This window comes from Corella eumyota, chromosome 4, assembly GCF_963082875.1.
Source record: "Corella eumyota chromosome 4, kaCorEumy4.1, whole genome shotgun sequence".
NCBI lineage: Eukaryota > Metazoa > Chordata > Ascidiacea > Phlebobranchia > Corellidae > Corella > Corella eumyota.
Window position 1 is genome coordinate 13,313,668 of NC_137493.1, and position 27,998 is coordinate 13,341,665.

The 27,998-nt window shown below is 27.8% G+C and overlaps 3 protein-coding genes across 3 annotated transcripts; 1 reads left to right on the top strand and 2 right to left on the bottom strand.

Moving 5' to 3' along the window:
• LOC145750276 (E3 ubiquitin-protein ligase RNF13-like) lies at positions 1–7,136 on the bottom strand. The gene is made up of 14 exons (XM_082566267.1): positions 7,070–7,136; positions 6,904–6,984; positions 6,378–6,518; positions 6,004–6,091; positions 5,513–5,603; positions 5,194–5,308; positions 4,698–4,791; positions 4,336–4,416; positions 3,866–3,979; positions 2,741–2,876; positions 2,360–2,496; positions 1,974–2,022; positions 1,458–1,753; positions 1–774 (listed from the first exon to the last, which is right to left on the bottom strand). The coding sequence occupies exons 1-14, from the start codon at positions 7,133–7,135 to the stop codon at positions 740–742; spliced, it is 1,524 nt and encodes a 507-aa protein (XP_082422393.1). The 5' UTR covers position 7,136; the 3' UTR covers positions 1–739.
• An 803-nt stretch (positions 7,137–7,939) lies between these two features.
• Positions 7,940–11,088, top strand: LOC145749865 (integrin-linked kinase-associated serine/threonine phosphatase 2C-like). The gene is made up of 10 exons (XM_082565745.1): positions 7,940–8,378; positions 8,488–8,554; positions 8,622–8,699; positions 8,803–8,923; positions 9,111–9,217; positions 9,354–9,447; positions 9,533–9,620; positions 9,693–9,814; positions 9,983–10,184; positions 10,323–11,088. The coding sequence occupies exons 1-10, from the start codon at positions 8,367–8,369 to the stop codon at positions 10,470–10,472; spliced, it is 1,041 nt and encodes a 346-aa protein (XP_082421871.1). The 5' UTR covers positions 7,940–8,366; the 3' UTR covers positions 10,473–11,088.
• Positions 10,433–27,718, bottom strand: LOC145749864 (bridge-like lipid transfer protein family member 3B). Its single transcript, XM_082565744.1, has 29 exons — positions 27,552–27,718; positions 26,946–27,108; positions 26,179–26,217; positions 25,754–25,842; positions 25,068–25,176; positions 24,442–24,531; positions 24,050–24,187; positions 23,330–23,500; positions 22,665–22,833; positions 22,096–22,182; positions 21,246–21,380; positions 21,059–21,129; positions 20,640–20,781; positions 20,051–20,253; positions 19,266–19,429; positions 18,724–18,854; positions 17,994–18,386; positions 17,126–17,205; positions 16,681–16,820; positions 15,958–16,082; positions 14,870–15,061; positions 14,440–14,560; positions 13,869–14,045; positions 13,399–13,537; positions 12,927–13,086; positions 12,416–12,586; positions 12,212–12,291; positions 11,984–12,092; positions 10,433–11,625 (listed from the first exon to the last, which is right to left on the bottom strand). Exons 1-29 carry the CDS (start codon positions 27,593–27,595, stop codon positions 11,195–11,197), a joined length of 4,263 nt encoding a protein of 1,420 aa, XP_082421870.1. The 5' UTR covers positions 27,596–27,718; the 3' UTR covers positions 10,433–11,194.
• Between the last annotated feature and the right edge of the window lie 280 nt (positions 27,719–27,998).

Here is a 27,998-nt window from a genome sequence, read left to right on the forward strand (position 1 = left end):
TTTTATTTAAAATCATTTCGTAAGGATTATTAATCTAAGCGTTTATATACAAAACCCTATCTTTTTTTGACAACAATATCTAAAATAGGAAAATAAAAATAATGTTCGTAATCTTAACAAGGATTAAAAAATCAGGTATATGCAACAAGAACTAATTTTTGTACAAAATATAAGGCCACAAAAAAAAATATTTTTGTGGCCAGCTTATAAGGCCACAAAAATAAGCTTTAAATAAATTTGCAATATATTAAGCCAAGCTAATAATATAGCTTATTATATATTACAAAAAAAGCTTAATTTAACTAACTGTTTTAGAGCAAACTGCATTAGAAGTCGGTAAAATTCTTACTCGGTATACAGTTTACAAATTTAGCTAATCAATACATAGTTAAAAAAACATATTATTAACACTGCCTTATGTAGTAAATATTTCATAAAAAAAAGACATCCAAAAAGAGTGTCAGTGCACCCTTTTTTAAATAAACAAGTCTGATTTAACTATGTTATCTCAAAGTAGTTCCATAAACTAAAAAAAATCCATTCCAAAACAGAAAATAAACCTCCAAAATTAAACCATGTGAAAATTTCACTGCAAAACTGTGACCATCACCAAGTGTCACTTACTATTTAAATGTCAATTTATCCCTAATAGTATAAACATGTCCTTGTAAAAAAGGCAGGATGGAGAATTAGTATAGTGTGAATAAAAGTACAATGTTGTTAAGTATTAGAATTGGATTTAGGCAAATGATGAATCTTTCAAATTGTCACCACCTTAAAAAAAATTAACATACATTTAAATTATCTCAACAACTTTTTAATGTTTAAAGTTGTAGAAAATAAATAATACTTTCAACTAACATTTATAGGCATTTACTAAAAATTCACACACAATTTATACAAGAATTTATGTAACCGGCAGTGTGATGTAGTGGTAAGAACACTTGCTACACCACACATAAGGTCGTGGGTTCATTCCCTACTGATCTCATGCTGTAGCGCCCTTGAGTAAGGCGCTATAAACGGTATGAACTCCTGCTGAGCCAGCACTTAATCAGCAGCATAATTACCGGGCAATTATAGTCTATAATATCCCAAACTGCCACAGGCAACTCAAGACTGGGTCGGAGTAACTTATGTTACACTATGTTTAAGTTGCGCATTCGATTTTCCCACATCGAAGATAAAGATATATACAAAAAAATAATAAAAATCTTTCAAAATATAATTTACGCTGGAAATGATAACAACCATAGCTGACTTAAGCTTCAGTAACTTTAAAGCTTTTAATATTGCCTCTTTATTAGGCAGGCAAGAAATACCAAGTGTACATACAAGGTTAACATTTGTTAAATTTCATAGAAAATTGCATGGAATATTACATGGGTTAGTAAATAGGCTTTTGCAATGCTCTAAACATCGGTTTAAAATTGAAGTTAAAGTAACTTATGACTAACCTTGTACAATGACAACCACTTCGGCTCCCGGTGATTCCCCCAAATTCGGATTCTCTTCAAAACTTCCGCAACTCCGTAGAAGAGTTGAATTTTCAGCACAATCATCCACATCATCCTCTGCCGACGATGAAGACAAAGTGTAGAAGCTCGGGGAGTTTTCTGTAACTTCAGGGGGAGGGGTCTGGGGGGTGTCATCACTAAGATCTTGATGTGCGTCCTCATAGTTCGAGGTTGATGTGTCACATATTTCTGTGTTGGTTTGTGTCAGACTGAGGTGTGAGTCAAGAGTGGAAGAACTAAGATAAATGTATTTGAATATCAAATTGATATATATACCTAAAAAAACTGCCGTTTGTGGTGCCTAGGTAAATTAATCCCACCACAATTAGTTGTAAGTTGAATCCATATGACGACAATTAAAATAAAGCCAGTATGATGGGCTATTAACTAAGAAATGATAGTAACTGAAAATATCAGGAAAATATTTGATTACAGACTGTTGATAAATAAATTTACCTTGATACAGAATTAGATGGAGATGGTTTTGGATCTGTTGAATTTACATCTAAAAATAAAAATAATTGAATATCAATTCATAATGTCACAGTATAAATAATATTTGTTTGAAGACTGGGACAAAATTTTTTGTTTTAAATTTTTTATTGCTATTTAAGAGTTTTCCATATTGCTGCCTAGAAAACAATACTGTAATTAACTTCAAAAGTTTGGTAAAGACATCAAAATAGTCCTAAACATTGACCACTAGGAGATATTGTACTTTACAAGTAATAGAACTGCTGATTAATAGAACTGCTCAAACAAATGGTAATTGACTTGGCAAAACTGTGCCTTGGGAGTATTATGTGGTAAGTTTACAAATAATAATTCAAAATCAAACAAACCAATAAGAACAGTAAATCTTGGGTCATAAGATGTACTCGGTGTTTCCTCTGTGCTTGTTAAAATTTGGTTTTGTTGTTGTTGTTGTATTAGTTGATGTTGTTGAACATTTCTTGTTGTAGGAACAGACTCCTCATCACTTTAAATAACAATTTAAATTAATAAATATTGATGGAATGCATACTACACCAATAAGAGATTAAAAATATTTTTAAACGGTAGGTTTTATTAAAACCAAATCTGAACAAATATCTAAGCATTTAAAATAAATAAAAAAGGTACAAAAATCTTTAAAAAATGTCAAGTACAAAATTTTTAATGGTAACCAAAAAGTTTACATTTGAATAAAAAATAAGCAAAGTTTAAAAACAAAAAATTGAAACCTGGTTTGTGAAGAAGTAACAGAGTTGGAGTAAGCTCTCAAGAAAGGATTGCGAGGTGAAAATCCTGTTCCATATCTGGCAGCATTTGCTGATGAAGCTGGAGAGGATGAAATGAGGGGAGCATTCTCACTTTCACCTAAAATTAAGAAAAGAAGGTTTTATTACAGAAGTTTGGCAACCTGTTACCTTATTTAAATTATGTTTGTTGGGTAAAAAAAGTTGTGTTATTTGTGATACAGTTTCTATGTTTTTATTTGAAAGAATGTGTGATGTGTTTTAGTTTTTCGTAAACACCAAGCTTAAGGGCAAATATTGTGGCATTGGTGCAGTTCGAACCCGAAACCTGTCAACAAAGTACAATTCATGACCACATTACAAGAAGTGGTGTTGTTATTTTCCAATTTATAGGCACTCAAAATTTAAAAAAAATATTGCTCTATGGTGCTTCAGTAAATTACCACCAGCAATTTGTAAAAGCCAGCAATCAAATGGTGAACTGTAAATGGGTAAAAAATACACCAAGTAGGATAGGCATTTAGTTGGTTATTAACAAGACACCGCAAGTAGTCGAAGGCAATTTTAATTGAAGGATATTTAAAAATGAAATTAAATTGGAAATGCCCTTCTTTTGTGAGAACGTATTCTATAAACACCGCATCAAAAATTTAAAAAAACAGTAAACAATAACATTTATAAAATTTCCTAAAATAGTTTAAAAAGTTGTTGTTAATAAAATTAAAACCTAATTGTGGCCATTAAATACACAACCTTTATATAACCAAGAACTGTAACATTAAATAATCAAAGTTTTAAAATAATCAAATAGGTAATCCAAAGCAGAATTGAGTCAATATTTAAAAATACTCCTGAAATTTACATAGTGAAATATTTTGCATGTTTTAACAATTTAAGTCACACACAATAGAAAGTAAATATAACTACCATAAAAAACAAAGTTATAAAATACTTCCTAAATATTTTAGAAGTATAATATATATTTGTGTTTAGTGTTTAGAATAGTATAATTTGATGCAATAAAAAAATACAGTTGGTAACCACATAGCCTATGGCTTTTTAAAATTGTAAATTCAAAAAAAAATTGAAATTTTAAAACAAAGTTCTTACTGTCAGAGTCGGAATTATTAGACGATTCGTCATCGCTTAGCACTCTTCTTTTACACAAAGGACAAACCCTTTTGCTTGTCGTTAACCATGGATCAACACAAGCACAATGATAAGCTGTAAATACAAAATGGTATGTTTACTTGGTAAATAAATATTCATTATTAAAGGTTTCAGTATGTTGTGTCATATGACCACACAATGAAATTGCAATTTTACTATAAACAGTCGTTAAATTAAAAAAAATTGCTCTGTTTATTGACACAAGCATAAAACTGTGTTACCAAATAACAGTGTAAATTGTAAGTTAGTTTCAAAATGTTTGCAAAAAAACAATATAAATTTCCTTTTCAAATATGATATATTTTAAATTTTATAGGTAATTTTTTTCTTTTTTAAATTTTTTTTTTACAAGTTCAAATGATGACATTTAAATGTTTTTTTAAAGTAAGTATAATTAGGTTTATATCTACCATGCTGACAAGGTAATATCCTCAGTTTATCTCCATCATCATATTCATCCAAACAAATTGCACAAACATCATATTCATCACCTGAACAAAATAATTAACAAAAATTTAAAAATAAACAAAAAATTAAAAAATATTTATTTATACAATTTAAACTAAAAATGCTATAGCATATAATTAAATTCTTATAAAACAGATTTTTCAGTTATCAAAAAAGGTATATCTTGTTTAAAAATATGTTTAAAAAGCAAATCATATGGTCTATTGACACTATTAGAAGTAAGGCCTTTTTGTAAGATTTCTTAAACAGGAACATGTTTTAAATAAAAGTAAACTTAATCTAAATGAAAAGATTTATAGCAGACCTTTTTCAAATAGTTTTGTTGGGAGTTGCTTTAATCTTTGTCTGGAAAGTCTGTTACGGCGGGTTCGTCTACGGTCCCTTAAAAATCTAACACCCTATAAAAAAAAAAACAAGATTGATAACATTAAAAATAATTAACCTATAAGGTGTCTAAAAAATTTTTTTTTAAATTCATTTTTATTGTGATATTGTACACAAAAATGGCCCTTAATTAAGCTTTTTGCAAATATAATTTGGATTATTAAGGATAATGCAAAGTTAGAGTATTAAAATTGTTAAATCAAAAGTTAGTTATTTTTTTTTAAATCTTTTGAGTAAACAATATTATATATTACAACAACAGACATGTGCATACTTGTCTAATATACAATAACATGGATTATCAGCTTAACTAACTATAGAAGAGTATTACTAAAAACTGCCAATGCCAATGTTTAGTCCAGGATTAACTTTAACATATTTATACTCATCAAAAAATAATTAAAAGTATAACTTACCATAAACAAAATAAGTCCCACAAAACATGTACTTAAAACAATAAGAAATGGTATGATGTAATATTTTAGTGAAAATGGATTGGTGTCATCAAAAATTTCAATCATAGGTGAATTCCTGAAATATAAAAATATGATTTTAATATGTTTTTAACATAATTATTAAGTAATAAAAAAAGTTGAATAAAAATGTAAATAAAAGGTTTATTTTTAGTAATAGAAAATTAATAATACCATATATTTAAATTTAAATAGAAAATTGCCTATTTTTTACACTAATTTTTTATTTCAAAATATTAACATCAAATTTTAAATGGTTTACTTGTAGTAATATAAATAGGAAGCATTCAGAACATCTGCAGCAGTTTGGCCGATAAATACAGAGGGAATTGAAACTTGCTTGGAGATATCAGCTAAAATTTTTATAAGTTGTTAAAATTATTATTCAGACTCTTATTATAATAAAACAGGATTAAAATTGGATGAATTTTTTCGCATATAATAGTGTTTAAAATGTTAAAGGTTAAGAATTTTTAAAACCTAAGGTCCAGGGTTTAATTCTTACTGTATATACCTTCGACAAAATCCCAAATTAATGAAAAAAATGTTATTAGTGTAATATAATACCAAACTGGCATAAATTATAGCAGAAAATAATATGTCAAGATTTTATAATAAGTCATAGTGCTGAGATTCGGTCACGTCTAAATCTATATATAGAGAGTGAAGTCCATATTTCATCATATTACTGATTTTAAAGAGTAAGCAAAAATGTAGCCAACTATACAAAACTACTTCCTGAACGAAACTTACGATATAAAGTTCCCATTTGAACGAGATTGTCAGATCCAATGTTGTAAACTATAGCCACATTAAAATTGGCTTTTTGAGCATTTAAAACCTAAAATAAATTCAATTATGTAAGTAGATATAACATTAACTACAGCAATGTAATTTTATTGGCTTATATATGTAAAATTTAACATATACAAAATAAAATTTAAAATATTAATTTTCTATTTTAAAAAATGTTTAATTGTAAATAGGACAAATATTGGTTTTGGATTATTTTAAACATTGTCTTTTAACTGCAAATGTAAAAAACATTCTAATAATTATTTATTAATCCAAAATTTTTACCAAAAAAGTTAAATTTTTTGTTTACCATTTAGAAGGCAAACATTTACCTTGACAGCAAAATCACATCCTCCCCTTGAAATAAGTGCAAAGGCATTGACCGACATGTTTTTGTTATTGAATATTGATGGATATGGTCTCTCATCAACTTTTTGGCAAGCATCCAAAGGTTTGGTAACTGCCAAAATCCCCTAATAAAAATAAAAAAATTAGTATAAACAACATTTAAATTTAAATTAAAAAATAAAAACTACTAGCAACAAGCATTTTCCTATGGTAAAAAAACTAAGATTACCAATGATAATTTACAAACAGCACATTTTTTTTAACCTAAAAGTCTTTAAACATTGCTCATAAAACTATATATGAAGAATAACAAAACGCAAAAAAAAACTAATAATAGTAAGTCTCCAACTAATACTGTGCCCACTCAAAAAAAAGGTGGTACTTTAAAATAACACTTGTTTCTTACATAATAAGTGTAAACAATAAAATTTGATCATTCAAAAAAAAAACATGAAAATAGCTGAATTTACAAAGCCCAAATTAATTTCGTACAGTAACAGTTTAACTTACAATCATTCCCTCTGGGCCAATTGTTGTTCCAAATTCTGATTCATAATCCGAGAATGTACTTGTTGCATTTGTATCATCATACTAAACATAACAATTCACAATAAAATTGGTTTTTGAGACAGTTTACATATTAATCAAAAGAATACCAGGGAAATTGGTCACTTACCGCATAAATAGTACATCTACAGAATCTAACAATACATAGAATTAAAAAAGCTAACACATACTTCATTTTCTCTAAAAAAAATAAACATTTTTGTTTATTAGGTTAGATTGACTGGAAAACTTTATGAAGTTTAACAACATATTGCCTTGTGTAAGGTTATAACATATATAATCCTACACAGTAAGTATTACATAATTTTTTCAATAAACAGATAAAAATAATTTTAGCCTGACTTTTATGCCTAAGAAATACAAAAATATCTAAAGCCCAATATTTAATTATTTTCACGTAGCAACCCCAAAAAATAATAAACTGACAATGTATCACTGTAAAACTGTACTCTAAGTTGTGAGTTACGGTTCAAACTCATATTTATTATATAGATCTCTATCTTGAATGTATCTTAACTTAGCCTGTCAGTTACCATCAGACTATTGCCAGTAATAACTGCTTACATAAACGAGTTAATAAAAACACAAAAAAACAAAGTTGAAAGTATATTTACTATTTTATTAAAAGCACTGTTATAGTATTTCATTAAACAAAACAGAACCGAGCCAGGTCGTGTACAAAAAAAATTAGGTCAGGCGATCTACAATTAATTGTTTAGCTTTATCCTCGGCTTGAGAAGTACTTCATGTGTGACGTCATATGACAACTGCAACGCAAACTACATAAAAATTAAATAAAAACCTTTCACTTTGTTGTTGTTTATATTAGGGTGGATAAAATCTAAAAAACTAAAAATCATTGTAAATCAACAAAAAGGTAAAAACGTTAAACTATATTAGGATGTGTGTAGAGGATAAAGTCATAACCACACAAGCTTGCAGAAAAAATGTAAACACGTTATGTTTATGCAGTTTTGGTTGTTATAATTTAACATAATACGGTTATTAAGTTGCTTTATTACCCATACTTTACATCATTTAACGTATTTATAGTTGACTATTTTAATTTGATTTTTAAATCATTTAATTGCGACAAATCGGCATATGTTTTTAAATTACAGTTCTTCTAAAATTTGCGTATTGTATACTCCTGCTGATTTCCTGCGAAATCTTATATTCACTCGGGCAGTCGGGCGCATGCGTTCGTCACACGTTAATCGTGTTTTTTATTCAATAGCAATTTGAAATTGTGTGAAGTTGTATAATTTCCAAGTAATATGTGACAATAAAGTCTAATACAGAAGGCTATATATAAATTCATCTGTACCAACACATTTTAATTTAAAATTGTTAGCATAGGTTTAACTGATCGTTGCTCTTCAAAAAAGGTATTCAGTTTGAGTAAAATGGATCCAACAGTAAGTTTTTAATTAAAAAAATATTTTTGCAAATTTTAATAACAAATAAATTTTAAACTTTTATAAAAAAATAGATTTAAAAATTGTAATATTAAATTTATTGTTTTAGGGAGGTATTTATGGGAATATAAGCCCAGATAGTGGAAGTCAAATTCTTAAGGATGAACCAAAGTCAGGTAAAAAATAATTTTTTTATTTAAATTTATATTTTTTAAAAATTTAAAACCCTCAATTTTTATTTAGTTTCATCTCGAAAGAGGGTATCAACTGACAATGTTACACAGTCTGTTATTGAGCCAAAGCAACCAAAATTAACTAATGGTCAGTATTTTAAATGGAAAAAAAAATAAAACTTTTAAATTAAAAAATATGTAATAATTAAAAAAATAAATTTAATGAAGTTTTATGCTTTGTTTAAAAAAAGGATTTCTTTCAACACTTCAAAGTTACTGTGCTGAGCGAAAGGGAGAACGGGAAGACATGCAAGATGCCCATGTACTTTTAGACGACTGCACAGATAAATTTCAACAACTCATTCCAAAAGTGTGAGTAAAATACCAAAAAAAACATTTACTAAGAAAAATTATGGACCATTTTTAATACCCTGAACTTAAGCCTGGGTCAGAAAAATTTGAATTAACTCTAGGCTATACAATTAACTCTAGGCTATACAATCAAAACAAAAATTTCCCAAAAATTACATTTTTATAAATATTTTTCAAATACTTTTAGGTCCAGGGTTTCTTATTTTGCAGTTTTTGACGGCCATGGTGGAAGCCGTGCTTCTTTACATGCAGCAAAACGATTACATGTTCACTTATCAGAGAAATTACCGAAAGGTTGAAAAAATAGTTATGTACCTTAATATTTTTGCTGTTCAATCAATTATACAATAAACAACCTATATCTCTTTAATGTAAACAACTCTTATTCTTTTTTAATTTGGCAGTAATCAATATTTTACATTTCCAACAGCTGATGTATCTAACTTTGACAAAGAAATGAAGCGCCAAATTTTGACATCTTTTAAATCTTTAGATGAAGAATTTCTAAAGGAGGCATCAAATAAGTAACATTTAAAAAACAAAATTTATGAAAAAGCAAATCTCTATTTAAAAACAATACTTGTAAATAAAGTATTTGTATTATTGTAGCAAACCTGTTTGGAAAGATGGCACAACAGCTTGTTGTATTTTAGTTTTGGATGATAGCTTATATATCGCAAACTTAGGTGACAGTAAGGTGAAGTAGAATTTTACTAAAAATTTAATTATTTCAATATAGTCACATTTTTTAAATACTTTTTTGTTGCAGGCTATTTTGTGTCGATATCAGAGTAATTCGAAAAAGCATGTTGCCATTCCTTTAAGCAAAGAACATAATCCAACAAATTATGAAGAAAGAATGAGAATCCAAAAGGCTGGTGGAAACGTCAGGTACCTTAGAACACTATTTTACTCCATATGCTGACTTCTATATTCCAGCTTATCATATTAATAAAATCAAAATTTTATGGACTAATTCAACATACTATTAACTGATATGCTACCATCTCCAAAGATCTTTAAAAAAACCATTCTTAATATTTCTTACCTTCTTTTTAGAGAGGGAAGAGTACTTGGTATACTAGAGGTATCTAGATCAATTGGAGATGGCCAGTTCAAGCGGTGTGGTGTGATCAGCGTACCTGATGTCAAGAGATGTCAATTGACCAGCAACGACAGGTTCCTTATCATTGCCTGTGATGGCTTATGGAAAGTTTACACTCCAGATCAGGCCATACAATTTGTGCTACAAGTACTGCAGGTAAAAACATGGAAGGCCAATCTGTAATACAAAATATAAAGAGCAAAAAAGTAGTATCAATATAAAAAAATTCATGTTAATTTTAGTTTGGGATTTTTTTTTATTTACCAGATTAATTTTATTATTTGTTGTTGACAGGATAACAGTAATCAACCTCCTGAAGGAAGTAGTAAAACACTAGAAGCTTACAGATTTGAGACAGCATGTAATAAACTGGCGAGCGAAGCCGTCAGAAAAGGAAGTGCGGATAATGTTACAGTTGTCCTGGTGTCAATACATAAACTATAGACATTGACACATGATTTGACACTAACCTGTCAACGAAACAATGTTGTGCCAACATTATGTCAAATATATGTTACTGAATATTTACCTACTGCCTACATTTTTTAAGCTAAAAATGATTTACACAGAAATTATAATTTCAAAATGTTTACATTCAATTAAATTCTTGACAAATCAACGATCAAGCAAGCACAACAGGCGATATATAAATAATATTTGCATACAGAAGACTAGGAAAAAAAACATGTCATATTTTTATGCATCATTTAATTATGAGTTGGACTTCAGTTCATAGGTTGGGCATAATACGTGAATATGTCACAGTGAAAAATCTAAGGGTTATATAATGCAATTCATACACATTAACAAAAAAATTAGTATAGTAATGCGCTAACTACAATTTAATGTTTGTAGTACCAATTTAATATTGCACCGAAAATGAACGAAAAGTTCAAGATAATTATACGTGTGGCACATATTTTTCTTTATAGTTTTTGCCAAACAGAACTAAATATTAGTTTTAAAGTTTCACTTGAATTTTAATTTGTTCACTTCTGCTTTTACGTGTACATCACAAGTTACTAGTTTTGAAATACCATGCAAATATAATACAGCAAACTAGATTTAAATGTTTCTTTTTTTTTCAAATTCTTTTAGTTGCCCTTAAATTCTCATTTTTTGTTGGAAATCGACTTGTAAAATCCTTTTTTAACTTCATTAGGACTTTAGGATTTTTTGTCAATCTGTAATTTAAGCAATGATCTCTCCTGCTCTGATGCATTCAAATCATCTTGCATCATTTGAAGAGCGGCAATAAGAGAATCCCTTTCTTCTTTAACAGTTTTAAGTTCATTTTTAAGGTCAATATTTTCGTTCAAAATGTTATCATTAACTTTTAAGTTATGCGGTTCTTTTATCCCATTACACTTAGGTGTGATCGTACTTTCTGCCAGAATGACATGATTGTCTCCATTTGTTAGCAAATGATCATTATTTTTTGATGTTTTGTCAGTACCAGATTCTGGTGATAGTTCAGTTGATGATAATGCACCGTTGCTTTTGGGCGGGGTTTGTTCTTGATTGACAGTTGAACTTTGTGATGATATTGAGCACATACTTTTTATAGCTTCAGGTAAGGAGTGGGCAGATGATTGGGCTAAGGTTTAACAATTTAAAAAAAATAAAGTTACTAAAAATGAACCATAAATTAATAAGGCCATCAGTTTTGTACAAGCATGGTTAGAACACTTAAATTTGCCACACGAGGTTCTGAGTTTAATTCCTATTGATGCCATGTTTTTAAAGTTAAACACAATAAACTATACTCACTCACAGTGAGCCAAAAAAACAAATACAAATAACTTATTAAAAAAACAAAATCAAAAATGTCAAAGGCAACTGGAGACAAGATCGAGGAAAAAAAAAATTCAATAAAGTAATCCTTCCACCATCGAAAATGAAGACAAAAAAATTTCTTTGGATTTAAACATTTTAAAATGTATTTTTTAGCTTACCATTAACATGAAAAGCACCCTTGTCATCTCTCATAACATCACAGTGATGTAGATTCAATACAACAGGTGGCATAGTTATACTAGTCGGGTATATAGGCTTGGCATCGTCCTTAAAAAAAATTAAGCTTTAAAACTTAGAAATAACAATTTGTAATACTACTTGGTCATTTAGATTTTTGATTTAAAACTTTAAATAGTTTTTTCTTTTAGTTTAAATTGTTTTAATACCTCTATGGTAAGTTGAATATTTTCTGCTTTAATTTTCATGGGGATAATTTCTGGTATTACCTCATCTTCAAGAAAGGCACCTAAAACCCCCAAAACAAAGTTTTTAAAATTTTCATGGACCAAATTACTCAAAAAAACAAACATTTAAATTTTAAAATATATATATTTATTAGTTAAAATTCATTTAAAAAAAAAAAAAATCACCTATATTTGTTAGAGTGGAAGTTAGAATTTCTTCCTTAACACCATCCATAAGAATCTGCATCATCCCCACTTTGGCCGCTTGAGGGGAGTAGCGAGCAGCTGAGGGGCCGTCATCAATTCTTAATCTCAAATTTGGTGTTAAAAGTTTTTCTGAAGAATCTTTCGTTTTTTCTAGAATGAATTTTAAAAATATTATTTATTTAGTAAAAAGGTTTTTAAAGTAAAACTGAAATCCCAACATTTTAAATACTACGGTTTTTAGTTCAATTCCCACTGCTTGTGGGTTGTAAGGTGCAAGTGAACGACAATTCAAAAATATGTTAATTAATATTTATTGATGTTATCAAACTTGAAAAAAATTTGTAAAATTTATGACAGGGTAAAAGAGAGAAAAAGAGGAAGGAAAAGACTTTTAAAAAAGGAAGAGAGAAAAAAAATGGGAAAAAAACTTACAAGAGAGAGAGAGAAAAAATAGAGAAAAAGGTTTAATATTAAAACAAGTTATAGTTACCTGGTGGAGTTATGTACAAATTTGCAGCATTATCTTCTGTAATATTTCCTAATTCATTTAAAGAGATTTTATTGGCAACAAGTTTAACCGTTGAGTTGGTTTTATGGGAATCAATCGTTAATTCAACTCCATGTTTAGCTGTTACATGTAATACTGATACCTAAAAAAAAACATTAAAAACAAAAATTTGAAGTTTTAGAAAAAATTTGGAACAAAATTTTAGACAAAAAATTTAACGTTTGATTAAAATATAAAACAATTTTTAAAATACAGTTTTTATCCTTAATGTGGGAAGTCTGACTTTAAAGCCTGATCACAGACTAACATTTGCTAATCTGACCTAATCTCGAGTTAACTTTGTCAGTTTTGAATATTAATTAACATATTGTCAACTAATTAAATTGTCAATTGATTTTTTGGCTAGGCGATGGTTAAAACTGTTTAAAAGTCTTATTTTCACAAGGTTACATACCATTTTTCTTGTGTTTTTAACTTTGTCCTCGCTAATATCAACCGTACAAATTTCTTCAGAGCCTAAAACTTGGGTTTCAGATGTATCAACAACTGTATCAATGGATGCCATCATTAAATTATTCACTGGCTCAGCAAAACTGAACAAAATATTGTCATTAAAATATCTCTGTTGAAAATCATATATGAGCGAAAATAACTTTTCGTAAGACAGCCTAAAATGTTATTTTTTTAAAACTTAGAATCCTAAACTTATTTTTTTAAATTATAAAGCTAAATAAATAGTATATATGTATGTGTATGTTTTTTGTAGGCCTACAAAATAAATAAAATTGGCATTTGTAGTGTGCAGGTAAATTATTTTAGGCAAATATTAGTTAAGAGTTGGAATTACAACAATTAAAATGCCAACCATAGGGCGGGCTATTAACTAGTTTCCTTGAAAATCTGTATCTTTTTTTGATGACTAACCTTTCCTGTGACAATTGGTTTGAATTATTAAAAGAATCGTTCAAGCGCAACGGCGAATCGATATACACAAACTGGTCCATGTCACCACTAGATGCAACAGAGGTGCTGTCTTCTTCTTGTGTTGTCATAAAGGAATCAGAACCGGTGTCGTAACCACTAGAACTTATTGTAGCAGTTCTAAACAAAAATGCCAAAAAATTAATAAAAAAGGTTTTCGTACTTTTATTCTCAATTTGAGAAGGACGACTTTAATAGATAAATCATAGAGCATCATTGGCTACCACAACCGAATCTTGAGCTTGGCTGTTTCAAATATTATAGAGCATAATTTCCTGATAAATCCTCAATTGCTTGTGGTTATGTCTTGGCAATTTATGCTGTTTATAGCCTTACCTAAAGGCCCTACATTGTCAAAACATTAAAGGTTGGACCCAGGACCTTATGTATTGAAGCAAAGTGTTCTTACCACTATACTATGCCAAAAAATATCAAACATTTAAGGTGTTAAAAATAGTTTTTGGCTCGAAATATAAGAGCAATGTTTTTTAAATCAAAATGATAATTGATATACCTGTATTGTAGGGATTCATAGGAACCACTTGTTGCTACATTATCTCTCATTTTGTTGTGTAAAGTTTTGCTGGCCATTTTCCTTAAATTAGTGGCCATGCCATTTACTACTGATCGCTGACCTAAAATATTAAAAAAAAGATTTATACAAAAATTTCCATTTTTTAATTAACTAAATTGGCCCATTCTAAACATTTTTTAATCAGAGACTGTATACAATTTAAGATACAACTAAGGTATATATATATACATCACCCAGACTAAAAGAAACTTAGGCATATAGCAGCAAATATTTTAATCCTAAAATTATTTAAATAATTTATCACCATTTAATCGGGATTAATAAAATAACTAAATAAAATTTAAAAAAATCTAAATTGGACTTTAAAATGAATAACATTTTCACAAAAATTAAAATTCCCCAAACTTACCCAAATTGGGTGAGACGGGTAAAGTGTCCCCAAATGGGGCTGGATCAGTAGGGTCATCACCCAAAATACTGACAGTGTCAAGGGAAGAACATTCTGACATGGTTGCAGTGGGTGAACGATAGGGGGCCATATTGTACGATGAATTAAAGGGGTTTAAATTTTGGGTTTGTACAGTAACTGAACTGTGATGTTCTAAAAATAAAAAAAAAAATAAAATTTTTATAAAAGTTTAAATGCTATTAATTTTAATTACAATTAAAATAGGTGTAAGTAATTAATATTTACTAAATTATAATTGTAATTAATTCTTCAAAGTTGTAAAATTTAGACAAAAACATGTAATTTCAATTTTTTTTAAACAAAAACATAAGTTTTTGGGTTATTAAATTTGCAGGGGAACGAAATAACGGGTCGCTATTCGCTAAAAGCGAATCGTTTTTAAAATTAGCCGATCATTTTTCACAAATATATTAGAAATAGCGAATCAACCAAACAAGTTCAACCGACATTAAAACTTTCGTGTATATTTGTGTATTTTTTTAATTTATTTGTACCGGTTCCACACATTTATAATTACATCAATATAATTCTGCGTAAATGTAGGTTACTACAGGGCATTTAGGAACAAAAACTTTTCATGATCTCACAATGCGTATTTTTCACTCTCGCAGTTTGTTTAGTTAAGTAGTTGCCCAATTTTTTATATACATAACAGTCTTGATGTCTTGTTTTGTGCAAAAAATAATTAACGATTGTTTAACAATACGTTACATTTTAAAAATGCCACGCAACGCGTCAAGCGTTATTAAAAAACGAAGTTCATGACTTGGACCTAACTATTGCTCTAAGAATGCGACCTCCTTTTTAGCGAATCTTTTTTTTTTAACCGTTAATTCGTTTTTAACCGTTAATTCGTACCCTGATAAGCCTATTTTTTTGAATCTATGAAAATATAGAACTGAATTTAATTGCAAAGTAATAAATGAGCAATTTGACTTATTTTATTAACAGTTACAATGAACCTCAAACCATAAAAAAATAACTTGTGAAAATTCCTGCTTTTTTAACAAAGCCAAGTTAGTGCATACCTTCAGTTACAAGCTCCGTGCTATTTGGTACTGGTCGCAAAACAAGAAAAACATCAATTTGTGGGAAGCTTATTCTCACACCGCTTGAATCTTTTTCCTTTTCTGTTGGAGTGTGTGCTGGTGAACTAAAATACAAGTTTATTTAAATCTACAAGAAAAGGAATTTTAGTGCCAGTAAAATAAATTCCACATATAAAATAACTTTATAGTACAAAGCACTTTCTACTAGTATGAAAACTTTTAGTTTCTAATTTGTAACTAACGCTATGGCTAGACTGTTAAGTCGCTTTCTAATTTTGTGACACATACATAAAGTTATATAAAATAATAAATTTAGGCAACTCTATTGCTTCTAACATAATTTTTATACATCTAAGTTTTTTTGTTTTTTGTGTTTATTTATCCCTGATGTAAAAATCACGACCTAAACATACAGTAACATCAGTTACCCAGACCCAGTCTCGAATTGCTCTTGAGAGTTTGCTTTTGAAACTTTTAGATTTATATTTGCACATTAATTGTAAGCTTCTGATTAAGTGTTGGCTTAGCAGGAGTTTATACAGTTTATAGCGCCTTACTCAACGGTCCCACAGCATGAACGCAGTGGGGATCGAACTAAGGATCCTAAGTAGTAAAGCTAAGTGTTTTAACCACTACATCTTGCTAGCTGTGATTAATAAACAAATTTAAATTAAAAAGGACAAACTATCGTATTGTATTTACCCAATAGATCCACTGGTAGAAGATCTGTCAGATAAAATAGTTTCAGTATCACTGAAAACTTTTTCACCAATGCTTTGAATCGACTCGGCAAAATGAACCAAGAACAAAAACTGGTGATGAGTCAACATTATTTTTAAAGCCTAAAAATAAATAAAATGCAAATTTAAAAAATTTTAAATCCATGAAAAAAGGCACGTAAAAAATTTTAAGGCAATAATTAAATAAGACAAAAATAAAAAAAATAAAATTAATATAATAATAAAATAAAAATATGTAAAATTTTATATATATAATTCTGATAAAGTATAAAGTTTATAAAAATTAATGATTACTAAAAATATTTTTTTTTATTACTATCACATTTAACTTTAAAATCTGATATTATATGTGTATTTAACAATATAGAATTTATTATTTATGTGTTCAATGCAAGTATGTTATTTACCTTTTCACTATTAATAAGAATATAACTTTTAGCCGGTCCTGATATTTCATCTACTTCGATATTCTTTTTCTGGGGTGATTCTGTAAAGTAATTAAAATTTATTTAAAAAATAATTTAAATGTGATTTTAAGTATTTTTAATCATATTCTATTTTTATTTAATTTTGTATAAATCTTTATCCTCGATATGGTAAAGTCGAATGCATGACTTAAACGTAGAGTAACATCAGTTACTCCGACCCAATATCGAGTTACCTGTGGCAGTTTGGAATATTACAGATTATAATTCCCCGATAATTATTCTGCTGATTAAGTGCTGGCTCTACAGAAGTTTATACCGTTTATAGCGCCCTACTCAAGGGCGGTAAAGCATGAGGGCAGTGGGGATCGAACCCACGACCTCATTTGTGGTGTAGCAAGTGTTCTTACCACTACACCACGCTGCCGACTATATTTATCAAACAAAAGAATTTTACGTATATATTAAGTCTTTTATATGAATATATTGGCAAATAAACTCTAAAAAAATGGTAACAATGGTTTAAGGACTAATAACTATGTTGGGTTAACTAAGATTAAGAAATTTTTAATAATGTATGACATTAATTACAGCATGAAAGGTAATATACATATATTTATATATGATGGAGCTTAGTGGACAATATATATGTACGTTCATCTTATAGGTCTACAAAATAAAAAAATTGCCATTTGTGGTGTGCGACTAAATATTAGTTGTGAGTTGTGACTATATTATAACAATCAAAATGCCAACCGCACAGCAGGTTGTTGACTAATATATAAAAAAAACCTACAGACCAAAACAGAAATATCATAAAGTTTTAACTTCAGAAACTCTTATAACTTACCTTCTTGTGTTTGGTGATAAAATTCAAGCAATTTTTTCCTTCTCGGCCGATCTTTGTTAACATTTGGCGAGTCAGAACCCCTGTTTTCCTCCAAACAGTGATCACTCTTGCTCTTATCAACTTCCGAACACACATCATGATTTTGCGGAAGATCGGGAGCAGATTCGGACCGTTTTGGAGACAATTCATCTTCTTCTAGTATTTTTGTAGTACTTATTAACTGATCTTGATTTTTAGAGACCCATAATGATATAGGAATAGAGTCAATAAAGGAAACTGTTTTGGTTTGCTTCGGAGTTGGGCTTGTTTGATCTTGCATTACAAAATCGATCCAAATTTGGCGAAACCAAATTGACCAGATATCACAGTAGGCTTTCTGCTTCAAAGATGAACCTAAATACAACAAAATCATGTCAAAAATCCAGGCAAAAAAGTTGTTTAAATGTATATACTAGAAGTCTGATGCGATTGCTTAATAAAAAACCAAAAAATTTTTAATTTTTAAGACCTTGGGTCCTTTTATTTTAATTATAGGAATTCAGTAATGGTATGAAGATTTTATTAAAAATTTTGGAAAAAAATAAGGCACTAACTAGTTAAGTTGTTTTTCATATATTTTAACCTTAATGATTTATGCTTTAGAAAAATGCAATTAGTAAATTTGATAAATTTACTGTAATATAACATAAGAAAAAATGTTATTAAACTTAATAAAATATGAATAGCTTACCAATAAGTTCTGGTTTAGGAGATTTAAGTGCAATATTTATAGGAATATCATCGCCCTCTGCATGACCTTGTAAGCTATGATGTAACATGTCAAGGTCATGACCCGGTTGGCAAGGAAAAGTGGACGGGTTACTAAAAAAAATAGATATCAATTATAAATTGTGTCTAAAAAGTCTAAATTAACTCTTTGTTATGTCATGGCTTTTTCAAGTTAGGCAATCTTTATATAATAAAGTTTAGTGGACATGTGTATAAGTATGTCCAATTTAAAAGTAAAAAAAAAATAAAAAAATAGGTAAATTATCATACTGCAGTAGTTAAGAGTTTAACCATTTTACAACAATTAAAATCCCTATCATAGGAGGCTATCAACTATTGATAACAGTATCTGTCAATTTCAAAAACAAAACAGAAGGTTGACTGATCACTTATTTTAAAAGGGCAAACTTGAAACTGAACTTGAAAACAGGCAGTAATCTTATAACAATGCAGCAAGTTGACATTAAAAAAAAACGAATCACAAAAAACAATTTTTTGACTTACTTTGCAATATATGATTCTTTGACAACTTTTAGTAGTTTTTTTAAAGAATTTCTTGATGCATTTTCCCCAACTCTACAGTTAGTAATTGTAGCTTGTGAGATTTGGATTTCCATTCCTTGGGGTATTTCTGGGTCATCAGATTTTTTCGGAGAAGGGATAAATATCTAAAAAAATTGCAAAAAGTATAAAAAATGATAAAAAGTTTTTTTTTTTTTTTTGATAAAATTACGAACTGGTATCAACAAATGACATTTAAAAAAAAAAATATTTACTGCTTGTGTACCGTGTACTAATCTTATGTACTTTGCGCTAAATCCAATCTTTAACATAGATTACATATTAAAAACCACGAATTTGCTAAAAGTATGATGTAACGCTTCATAAAAAGTGATTAAGTGAATTTATATTTTTAAAACCGCCATTCCTTTACTCATTTTCAACTGTAAGTTGTAATCTTGTAGCTTTATTAAAAGATTAATAAAGAAATTGGCAATTTAAAAATTTAATTAAAAGTTATTCAAAAGTATACTTTTTTTTATCAAAAAATAAATTCTGATATGGTATATTTAACAAAACACTCCTTTTTACAAGGAGTTTTAAAAAAAAATTAAACTTACAAAAAAGAAATCAGCCAAAACATAAACAAACACAATAAAATTAAAACTTCGTGCAAAACCCCAAAACACCTTTTTACAACGTTTATAAAACTGGTTAGCAAAATAATTAAAAAAAATTAATCAATAAAAATAATTTAAAACAAATAAATAAAATTTAAAAATTCTGACCTTGGGCATTAGAGTTTCTACTCTAATATCCACATGTTCCTCCTCTAGGGGATTACCCCCTGCCATGATGACCCCCAGGTCATCCAACATCTCCTGCACGGATCGAATGGTGGTGAGGGCAAGCTGATTTAACCACAAGAGGGAGGTATAGTGCACATGGATGCGAGGAGCATTGACACGAATAAAGATGTTAGCATGAGGAGCTAAAAAGAAAATTTTTTTTTTTAAATTTTATTTTAAACTTATTCCCTGTAATGGCTAATGCCTTTATTACAACCCAAAACACCCCCTAAAAATAGTATCCGACCATATTATTAAATGCCATTTTACATTATAAAAATTATCTTAAAAATCAAAATTTTGAAAAAAAAAATATATTACCAAATTTTAGGTTAAATTTTTTGGGGGAATTCAAATAAAGTTTTACAAAGTGGGGTAAGGGTAAAAGGGGTTTATGGAACACGTCTTATTGTTGCTTAAAACTAGTTTTTAAACACATTATTTTTGGTAAAAAATACTGCTAATTTATTAAGCTTAAACACCATTTTATAATTAAACAAATCAAATTTAAAAACTTAAAATGATTTACCGGGATAATCTCTCCCATCAGGAAAATAATAATCCGTTTTATTTACACAAATAAGTGGCATGTCATCGGGCAATAATAACTCTTTTCTTTGTGATGACAAAATCTTTGTGGTCGTTCTTTCTTTGTCTGACGATGACGAAACCTAAAGGTTTAATTTAAATAGTTAAGAGTTACAGCTACAGCATGAAAGCAGTTGGAATTGAACCTAGAACATCATGTTGTGAAGCCAAGTATACTGACTAAGCCATGTTTTTTAGACAACAATGAAATGATGAAATAGCAAAAGAAAAATCGTTTTTTTTTAATGAGATATAATTTTACAGTTTTTTATAATTTTATCTGCATACCATTGTCAATACTTAAAAATTATTATATTTATCATTAAAAATATTACAAATAATTTTAGGCAAAATTTTTACCTGCCCGATTTCAATATCCATTAGTTGAAAAACAAAACAATTTTCAAGCAACTTGGTTGAGTAATATTTTGCTGAAAAAAAAAAAAAGTTTATGTCAAATAATGTTCATGAAAATATTTCAAAATTTTTTTTTTAAATTTAAATATTTTTTCAAAAACTTCTAAATTTATTTATTCTTATTTCTTACCAGTGTGCCCTGCTTCTGTAGCAGCCTTTTTTAAAGCAACAAAATCTTTTCTAAACTTTTTGATAATTTCTTCCGCCCAACTGTCTCGACAAACACCTATTTCGCCGTAATCTCGAAAATGACTTCGTACTTTACCTAGAATAGTTTTAACAAATCCTATATTACAGTTTTTAAACAAAAAACAAAAACAAATAAGTAATTTAGCAAAAAACATTAAAGTAATTATGTGAACTATAAAAGTTACAATCACAATATATATTAATTTTTGGGGTGGTAAAATAATAATAACCTATCATTAGATATATACCATAATTAATAATTTAAGGGTATAGATAAGAGAAAATATATAAATAAATATAAGTTTAAACTTTAGTAAAAGTAATATGCAAATTTAAAAACCACAAGACCCATTATTTATCTTAAGAGAATTTTAATTAATAAAACAGAAAATTATTAATAAAAAAATTCTTAAAAACCTAGATACATAAATTTAACTGATTTGTTAAGTTAGATATTCAGAATAATGTAACACTTATTTTTTAAAGTTAAATGATTAACTGATTAGAAACTAGTTTTACAAGAATTAATATAACCAAATGACTAACACTTAAAACAACAAAAATATCAAGGTACTTTCTAATTTTATATATAAGATTTAAAACTTAAATACTCAAATACGCTTTATTTTATAAAAGATAACTTTATTAGGTTTATTAAAATGTGATTTATATAGCTAGTTTTGTTTTGTTCGAACATCAAAAAAACGCAAACATTTTGACCTACCTTGTTTGAATAAATATAATTAATAAAAAAAGCAAAATTAAATAAACTAAATTGCCATATAACATACCAGCTTTACGAGAGCCGTAGTGATCCATTTTTAGTCCATAAAAAGTTAACAAAATAGCTCCACCTTCCACTACCTTCTTATAGGTTGCTGAAACAAAAAAAATTAAATAAGAAAAAGTTATAAAAAAATATAAACTTTTTATTTTTTGATTCAATATTTTAAGTGATTATTGTATTAAAAAAGGTTAGTGGGTTTATCTTAAAACAAATATTTAATACCATACCATTTGTTTTAAATTCTACATTTTTAATGTATAAGTTACATTTTAATGAACGTAATTTAGGCCGAACTAATATTTTCCCCGATAATTTACCTACGCACCGCAAACAGAAGTTTTTTTTAATACAAAGGCTTTAAAATTGGACATATATATAAATATTTATCATTCAGTATTTCTCTATTACAACTAGCCAATAGCCAGCCCTATTAATATCTATGAACAATATTTTAACTGTCTTTAAATAGTCACAACTTTCAATCAATATTAGCTGATAAAATATTAATTAAACACCATTATACCAAATGAATTTTTAAATAAAAGTTAAAAAATTTTTAGAAATTTCAAAAACCTTCTTGATTGGTTGTTGAACCATCATCACAAATATGAAGATCAATTCGATCAAGTTCAACATGAAACGATGACTCATGGATTACATGTTTATTAAAATAAGGGTCACTTGATGGGGTCATGGGTATATCAAACACTTGGGGGGTAGGGGCAGGGTTTGACGAGCTAATCTAAAATGGAAAAAAATTTGTTAAAAATAAATTACAAAAATTTTAAAATAACAAAAAAATTTTTTTTTTAAATAAACCATTTTTTTAAAACAATTTATCTTTTTTTAAATATAAGTTAATGGATCAAACTTAAATAAGTTAAAAGTTATTTTAGGGTTTTTAATTTTACTTTAATAGCTACAAGCCCTAATTTTCAAATGGTAAGTAATATTAATCAATTATTTTTATGAATAATTTAAAAAATCTATAAAAATATTATTAAATACAAGTAGAAATTTATATATTATTATTAAATACAAGTAGAAAAAAACGATATTAAATACAAGTAGAAATTTAATTTTTTAACAACACAATCTGCTTAAAATGCATGTTTAATTTTAAAATTTTAACAATTTAGGAAAAAAACACTTAAATATGGCACTAACAATTGTTTAAAAAAAAAAAAGGAAGTTAAATCTTATTTTTTAATTTTTTACCGGTTTAAGTTAAAATTTACCTGTGCAGCTTCACTCTTATCTTGCTTTGATTGCTTCACTGAACGCTCGATAATTTCGTTAATAGATTTAACACAGAGTAACGCAGATTGGACCTGAGCATCGGTTAACACCCATAGTAAATCGTCAAACTGGATATGAAGTTTCGAAGCTAATACTGAGAGATCAGACACCTACAAAATAAACTTACTTTATTTACAATCTACATTTGATACTAATTAAATATTTAGGATTTAATAGATTAAATGAATTCAGAATGGTTAAAGTTCTATTCATTTAGGCCATTTGGTCCATCAGGTATAGGCTATATACTTCTATTCTATTATGTATATGTACTCTTAAACTAACAAAATTTGTTAATAAAACTACACTTATTTTAAAGTTACTAGTCTGAGCTTTTTGGCGCAAAATTACAAAAAAAATATCACCGATTTTCACTCATATATTACAAATTTATAACATAATAGAAATGTTAAACCCTTTTATAAAATGAGCCATCAAGATATATATACAAAAAATTCAATTTTTTTAAATTATATACAAAATAGAGTTGATAATCAATATTTTAAAAGTTAAAATAACAAGATTTAGTAAGTGTTTATTATTCTATAAAAGTAAAAAAGGAAATTAGTTAACCATGCATTGACACCACTTAACGTCTTAAAAAAATAGCTTAACAAAATGATTGATTTAGCATAAATTAAAAAAAAAAAATTATATACCTTTCGTCGCAAAACGATTCTTATTGAAGCCTGATTGGTGATAAGTCGAATAGGGGTGGTAATTCCACCTGATAATGCAGTGGCAGAGTCAGTCACAATCCTCATTGTCTGCCATGTGACTTTTTTGAAAGTTAACACCTTGAGGACAAAAGTGAAAATCAAATATACGAAACACAATAGTTTAAAAGACAAACAAGTCAAGCGTTGAAATAGAATTTACAACTTTTGAAACAAATAAAACTAATAAAAAACTAAGCCGTTAGATTGTATAGTCTAAAGACCTATCAGCCTTTTTTATAAATTAGTTATAATGACTTAAATTAACTTCCAAAATTTTTTGAAATTTTAGTTTTACAAAATGTTTTACATTTTCTTTAATTAAAATAATCTACCTGGCCAAATTCTTTATTTAATATTCTTGTGAATCTCAAATCAGCTTGTTTACCTTCAGGGTCAGTGCTAATCACCATTAATTGGGACAACTTAAAACAAGAAAGCACAATGTTAATTATTTAATCACATGTAATTACATCCGTAATCTGTATTAAAAAATAAATTTTTTACATTTGACCTTTTTACGTTAAATATAATATTTATAAGTGATAAATAGACAGCCTGTTATAGGCGTTAGAACACTATGCTTCACTACATGGATATTGGGTTTGATTTCTATGCCATAGCGCCCTTAAGTAAGTCAAAAGCTAATCGATAGATTTATTATCGGGTAATTATAATCAATAATATCCGAAACTGCCAAAGTCAGCTTCAGACTTGGTTGGTGTGAAAGATATTACTTTATGTTAAGATTTTAAAGCCGGCCTTTTCACAAAATTGATAAACAAAAGAAGCAAAAAGGGGCAAATGTTAAAGATTTTATAACCTTTTAATGGCAGGTAATTTACACTTTTTTCTTTTGTATTTTAAAAATTAAATTCTTTTGTATTTTAAAAATTAAATGCCTTTTTTTATGTTTACATTGTTTTTAAATTTATATTTTACCTTTTTTTAGTTATATTACCTGAAATTCAGCTTTAAATACTTTTGAAGTAAAATTAACACTGATTGAATTGATTCGAACTGTTATTCCCTCCAGAACTTTTTGTATAAATCCGTAACTGCTGTCTCCACTATAAATCAATAATTAATTAGTAATTATTATCTAAAGTAATTATTTCTTGAATAAAGATTTTTAAAGATACTGTAAAATTAAAATTAAATTATATTTTTTATTTTGAGTAAAGTATGTATAGAATAAGTGGCTTAATTTTTTTACAAACTCATCCAAAATTTTAAAATAGTTTTCAAAACTTGGGATGATACTTCTACACAAACCAATACAAATTCAATTTAAAAGCTTTAAAGCAACAAAATCAATATATACAACTTATTTGAACCAAATCTAATCTTTAAATCAACAAAATTTCAACCTAACATTATTAAAACAACTGCTTTCTTACAAAATTTTAAACAAAAAAGCATAATAAAAATATATATAATGAAATCTACAAATTTGTCATAGAAAAAGCTAAAATTTTAAAGTAAATATTATTGGTAAAATACACCCTGTAAGAAGTTCTCATATGTTTAATGCTGCCTAATAACATATGTTCAATGTTCAATCAACACATACCAAAATTTTATAAAAATACAGAGGCCCATCTTAAAAATATGGTTTAATTAATAAATGTTAATAAAAAGGTATACCTAGAAGCTGAAGCTTCTATAGGAGACGGACCATTTGGTGGACGGGGTTTTTCACATGTTACCATTTCCAGTTCAACTGTGTCCAAAAACTAGACAAACAATACAAAAAATAATAATAAAGTAATTTAGGCAGTAAATATTTTTTAGGCATTTTAATACATATACTAAAATCACAACTAAAAAAAGGATAACCCAATCACATAAAGAATTGTATAATATCTAAAATTCGTATTAGATTTTGTATATGTGCTATTATCTCTTTTTACACAGGAAATCAACCTCAATCATTGGTTACTGAGTAATAGCATTATTTAGATAGATTATGATTGATACGAAGTATATTACCGGTTCATCTTTAATTGATTTCAAAATTAAAATTGGCCTACCTAGTTAGATTATTAACTTTTTATAATTAAAATACTTACAATAATAATAGACGTTGTCTTTAACTTGGTCCAAGGTATCTTAAATAAAAAATGGTTTATAAAAATGTATGCAATATTAAATTACAATTTTAAGTAAATCTGCAATTTGTTAACAAAATTAAAATATTGATTAACGACAAACTACAGTGCTATGTGTTTACATCAACTAAAATAAAGATAGCAAATAAGGTTTAAGAAAATATTTTTGTATATATATACATGAAAATAATGTGTATCAAACTTGACGACACAAATAATAAATTGCTTTTATTTTTACAGAGCAAATCCAAAAAGTTAATTTATTTTTTAATATAAATATATAATAAAAACGTTATGTATATATATAAAGATAAAATAAATTTTTTTTAGGCATTTTGTTTTCTTTAGTGTTTATGATTTTTTTTAATTGTTTATTTTAAAAGTTTAACTCTGAAGCAATTAAATTAAACAAAGAACCGAATCTGGTGATACCCAGGCCGAAGTTTTAACTCCTTTAGCATTCAACAGTTTAATATTTAATCAACATGGTGTCCCCAATGGTCCCATATGAGTAAAACGCTATAAGCGGTAGAAAATTATGCCTAGTCAAAAACCAATTAACGGGTTGAGGCAATTAATAATCAATAATATCCCTGACTGACAAATTTAACATAATACTGGACTAAGTACAAATGTTACCCTTTAGGTTGTAAGGTCGGCCTTCCTTTAATGAGAATGAATAAATTAAAAAAAGCATATTTTTTAAACCTGCTTTTTTTAGTTCTTACCTTTACATGAACCCTGTTACATTTTGCTTGATTAATTTGAAGCCAGGTTGGAAGGTTTATAAGGTTTTGAATAGCAACACAATCTAGATCAAGATTACTTAGTTCCCCTTCTCCTTTTAAAGTGCTCAAATTAATACTGTCTGCTGACAAATTCTTCGCAAACCTAAAAAACAAACAAAAATTTGTGTTTAGTATGTGACCAAGTAAAGAGCGACTTCTAATTATAAATCAAGTCTAAAACTCTATTAGGTCGTTCATCGTTTAAATGAGTAGTACTAAAATGAATGGGAAAAAGGGCGGAATTCGCAAAGGAAGTTTAGGGTAAGGTATAAAAATTCCATTCTTTCCGGCATTAATAAAGCGGGCAGACAACACCAATAGAGCTTCTTAAGTCTTTAGTTAAAATATGTAGCAATAGCACTACTATTTAAAAAACAAAAAGTTTTCTACTTTATATAGGGGTATAGTTTAGAAATATATAACAGCTAAATAACAAATGTGTTTTTTTTTTCAATATGTTATTACTAAAGATCAAAAAGTAGTCTAATACTCTGGCTTGTCAATCCAAAATGATTATTAGTAAAAATTTAAATATTACGAACTTACTTTGATAAATGTTTCAGAATTTGTTTTTTTATTAAACTTGCCATCTTCGTCCGTTGGCTTTTCACAATATTTTTAGCAAATTTATTTCACAACACATTGATTCTTTACTACTTTTTTCCTATAACGATACTACAAACAATGTATACAGTCTAACAGCCTAATTAAGTTCACGTTTTACAAAAACGAAGAACTAAAATTGCAAAAGAAAATCAATGTTTCGTTATGATGGGACCTGTAACTGTAAAATGTGTACGTTTGTCTAATATAGGGGCACAGCATAAAAATAAAAATGAGGATAAAGATTTTAATTTAAAGAACAGAAATTTTGTAAGCAAACTAATGTTAGTTTTCTTAACGTTTTTAATTATAACATAAGCATTAATGATTTACTTTAAATTATTAGTAAATTATACACCACTAATTGTTTTTTTTTATTTTTTTTTACCA

Coding starts and splice junctions, on each gene's coding strand:
- LOC145750276 (XM_082566267.1), bottom strand. CDS start 7,135: ATGAAGTATGTGTTAGCTTTTTTAATTCTATGTATTGTTAGATTCTGT. Junction 5,309..5,512: donor TCCTATTTATATTACTACAA/GTAAACCATTTA, acceptor TTTATATTTCAG/GAATTCACCTATGATTGAAA. Junction 4,792..5,193: donor TGGGACTTATTTTGTTTATG/GTAAGTTATACT, acceptor TTTTTTTTATAG/GGTGTTAGATTTTTAAGGGA.
- LOC145749865 (XM_082565745.1), top strand. Junction 9,448..9,532: donor CTAAAGGAGGCATCAAATAA/GTAACATTTAAA, acceptor GTATTATTGTAG/CAAACCTGTTTGGAAAGATG. Junction 9,815..9,982: donor AAGGCTGGTGGAAACGTCAG/GTACCTTAGAAC, acceptor CCTTCTTTTTAG/AGAGGGAAGAGTACTTGGTA.
- LOC145749864 (XM_082565744.1), bottom strand. CDS start 27,595: ATGGCAAGTTTAATAAAAAAACAAATTCTGAAACATTTATCAAA. Junction 22,834..23,329: donor ATAAGAGTGAAGCTGCACAG/GTAAATTTTAAC, acceptor TTTCCATTTTAG/ATTAGCTCGTCAAACCCTGC. Junction 18,387..18,723: donor TCCTAAACCAGAACTTATTG/GTAAGCTATTCA, acceptor TGTTGTATTTAG/GTTCATCTTTGAAGCAGAAA.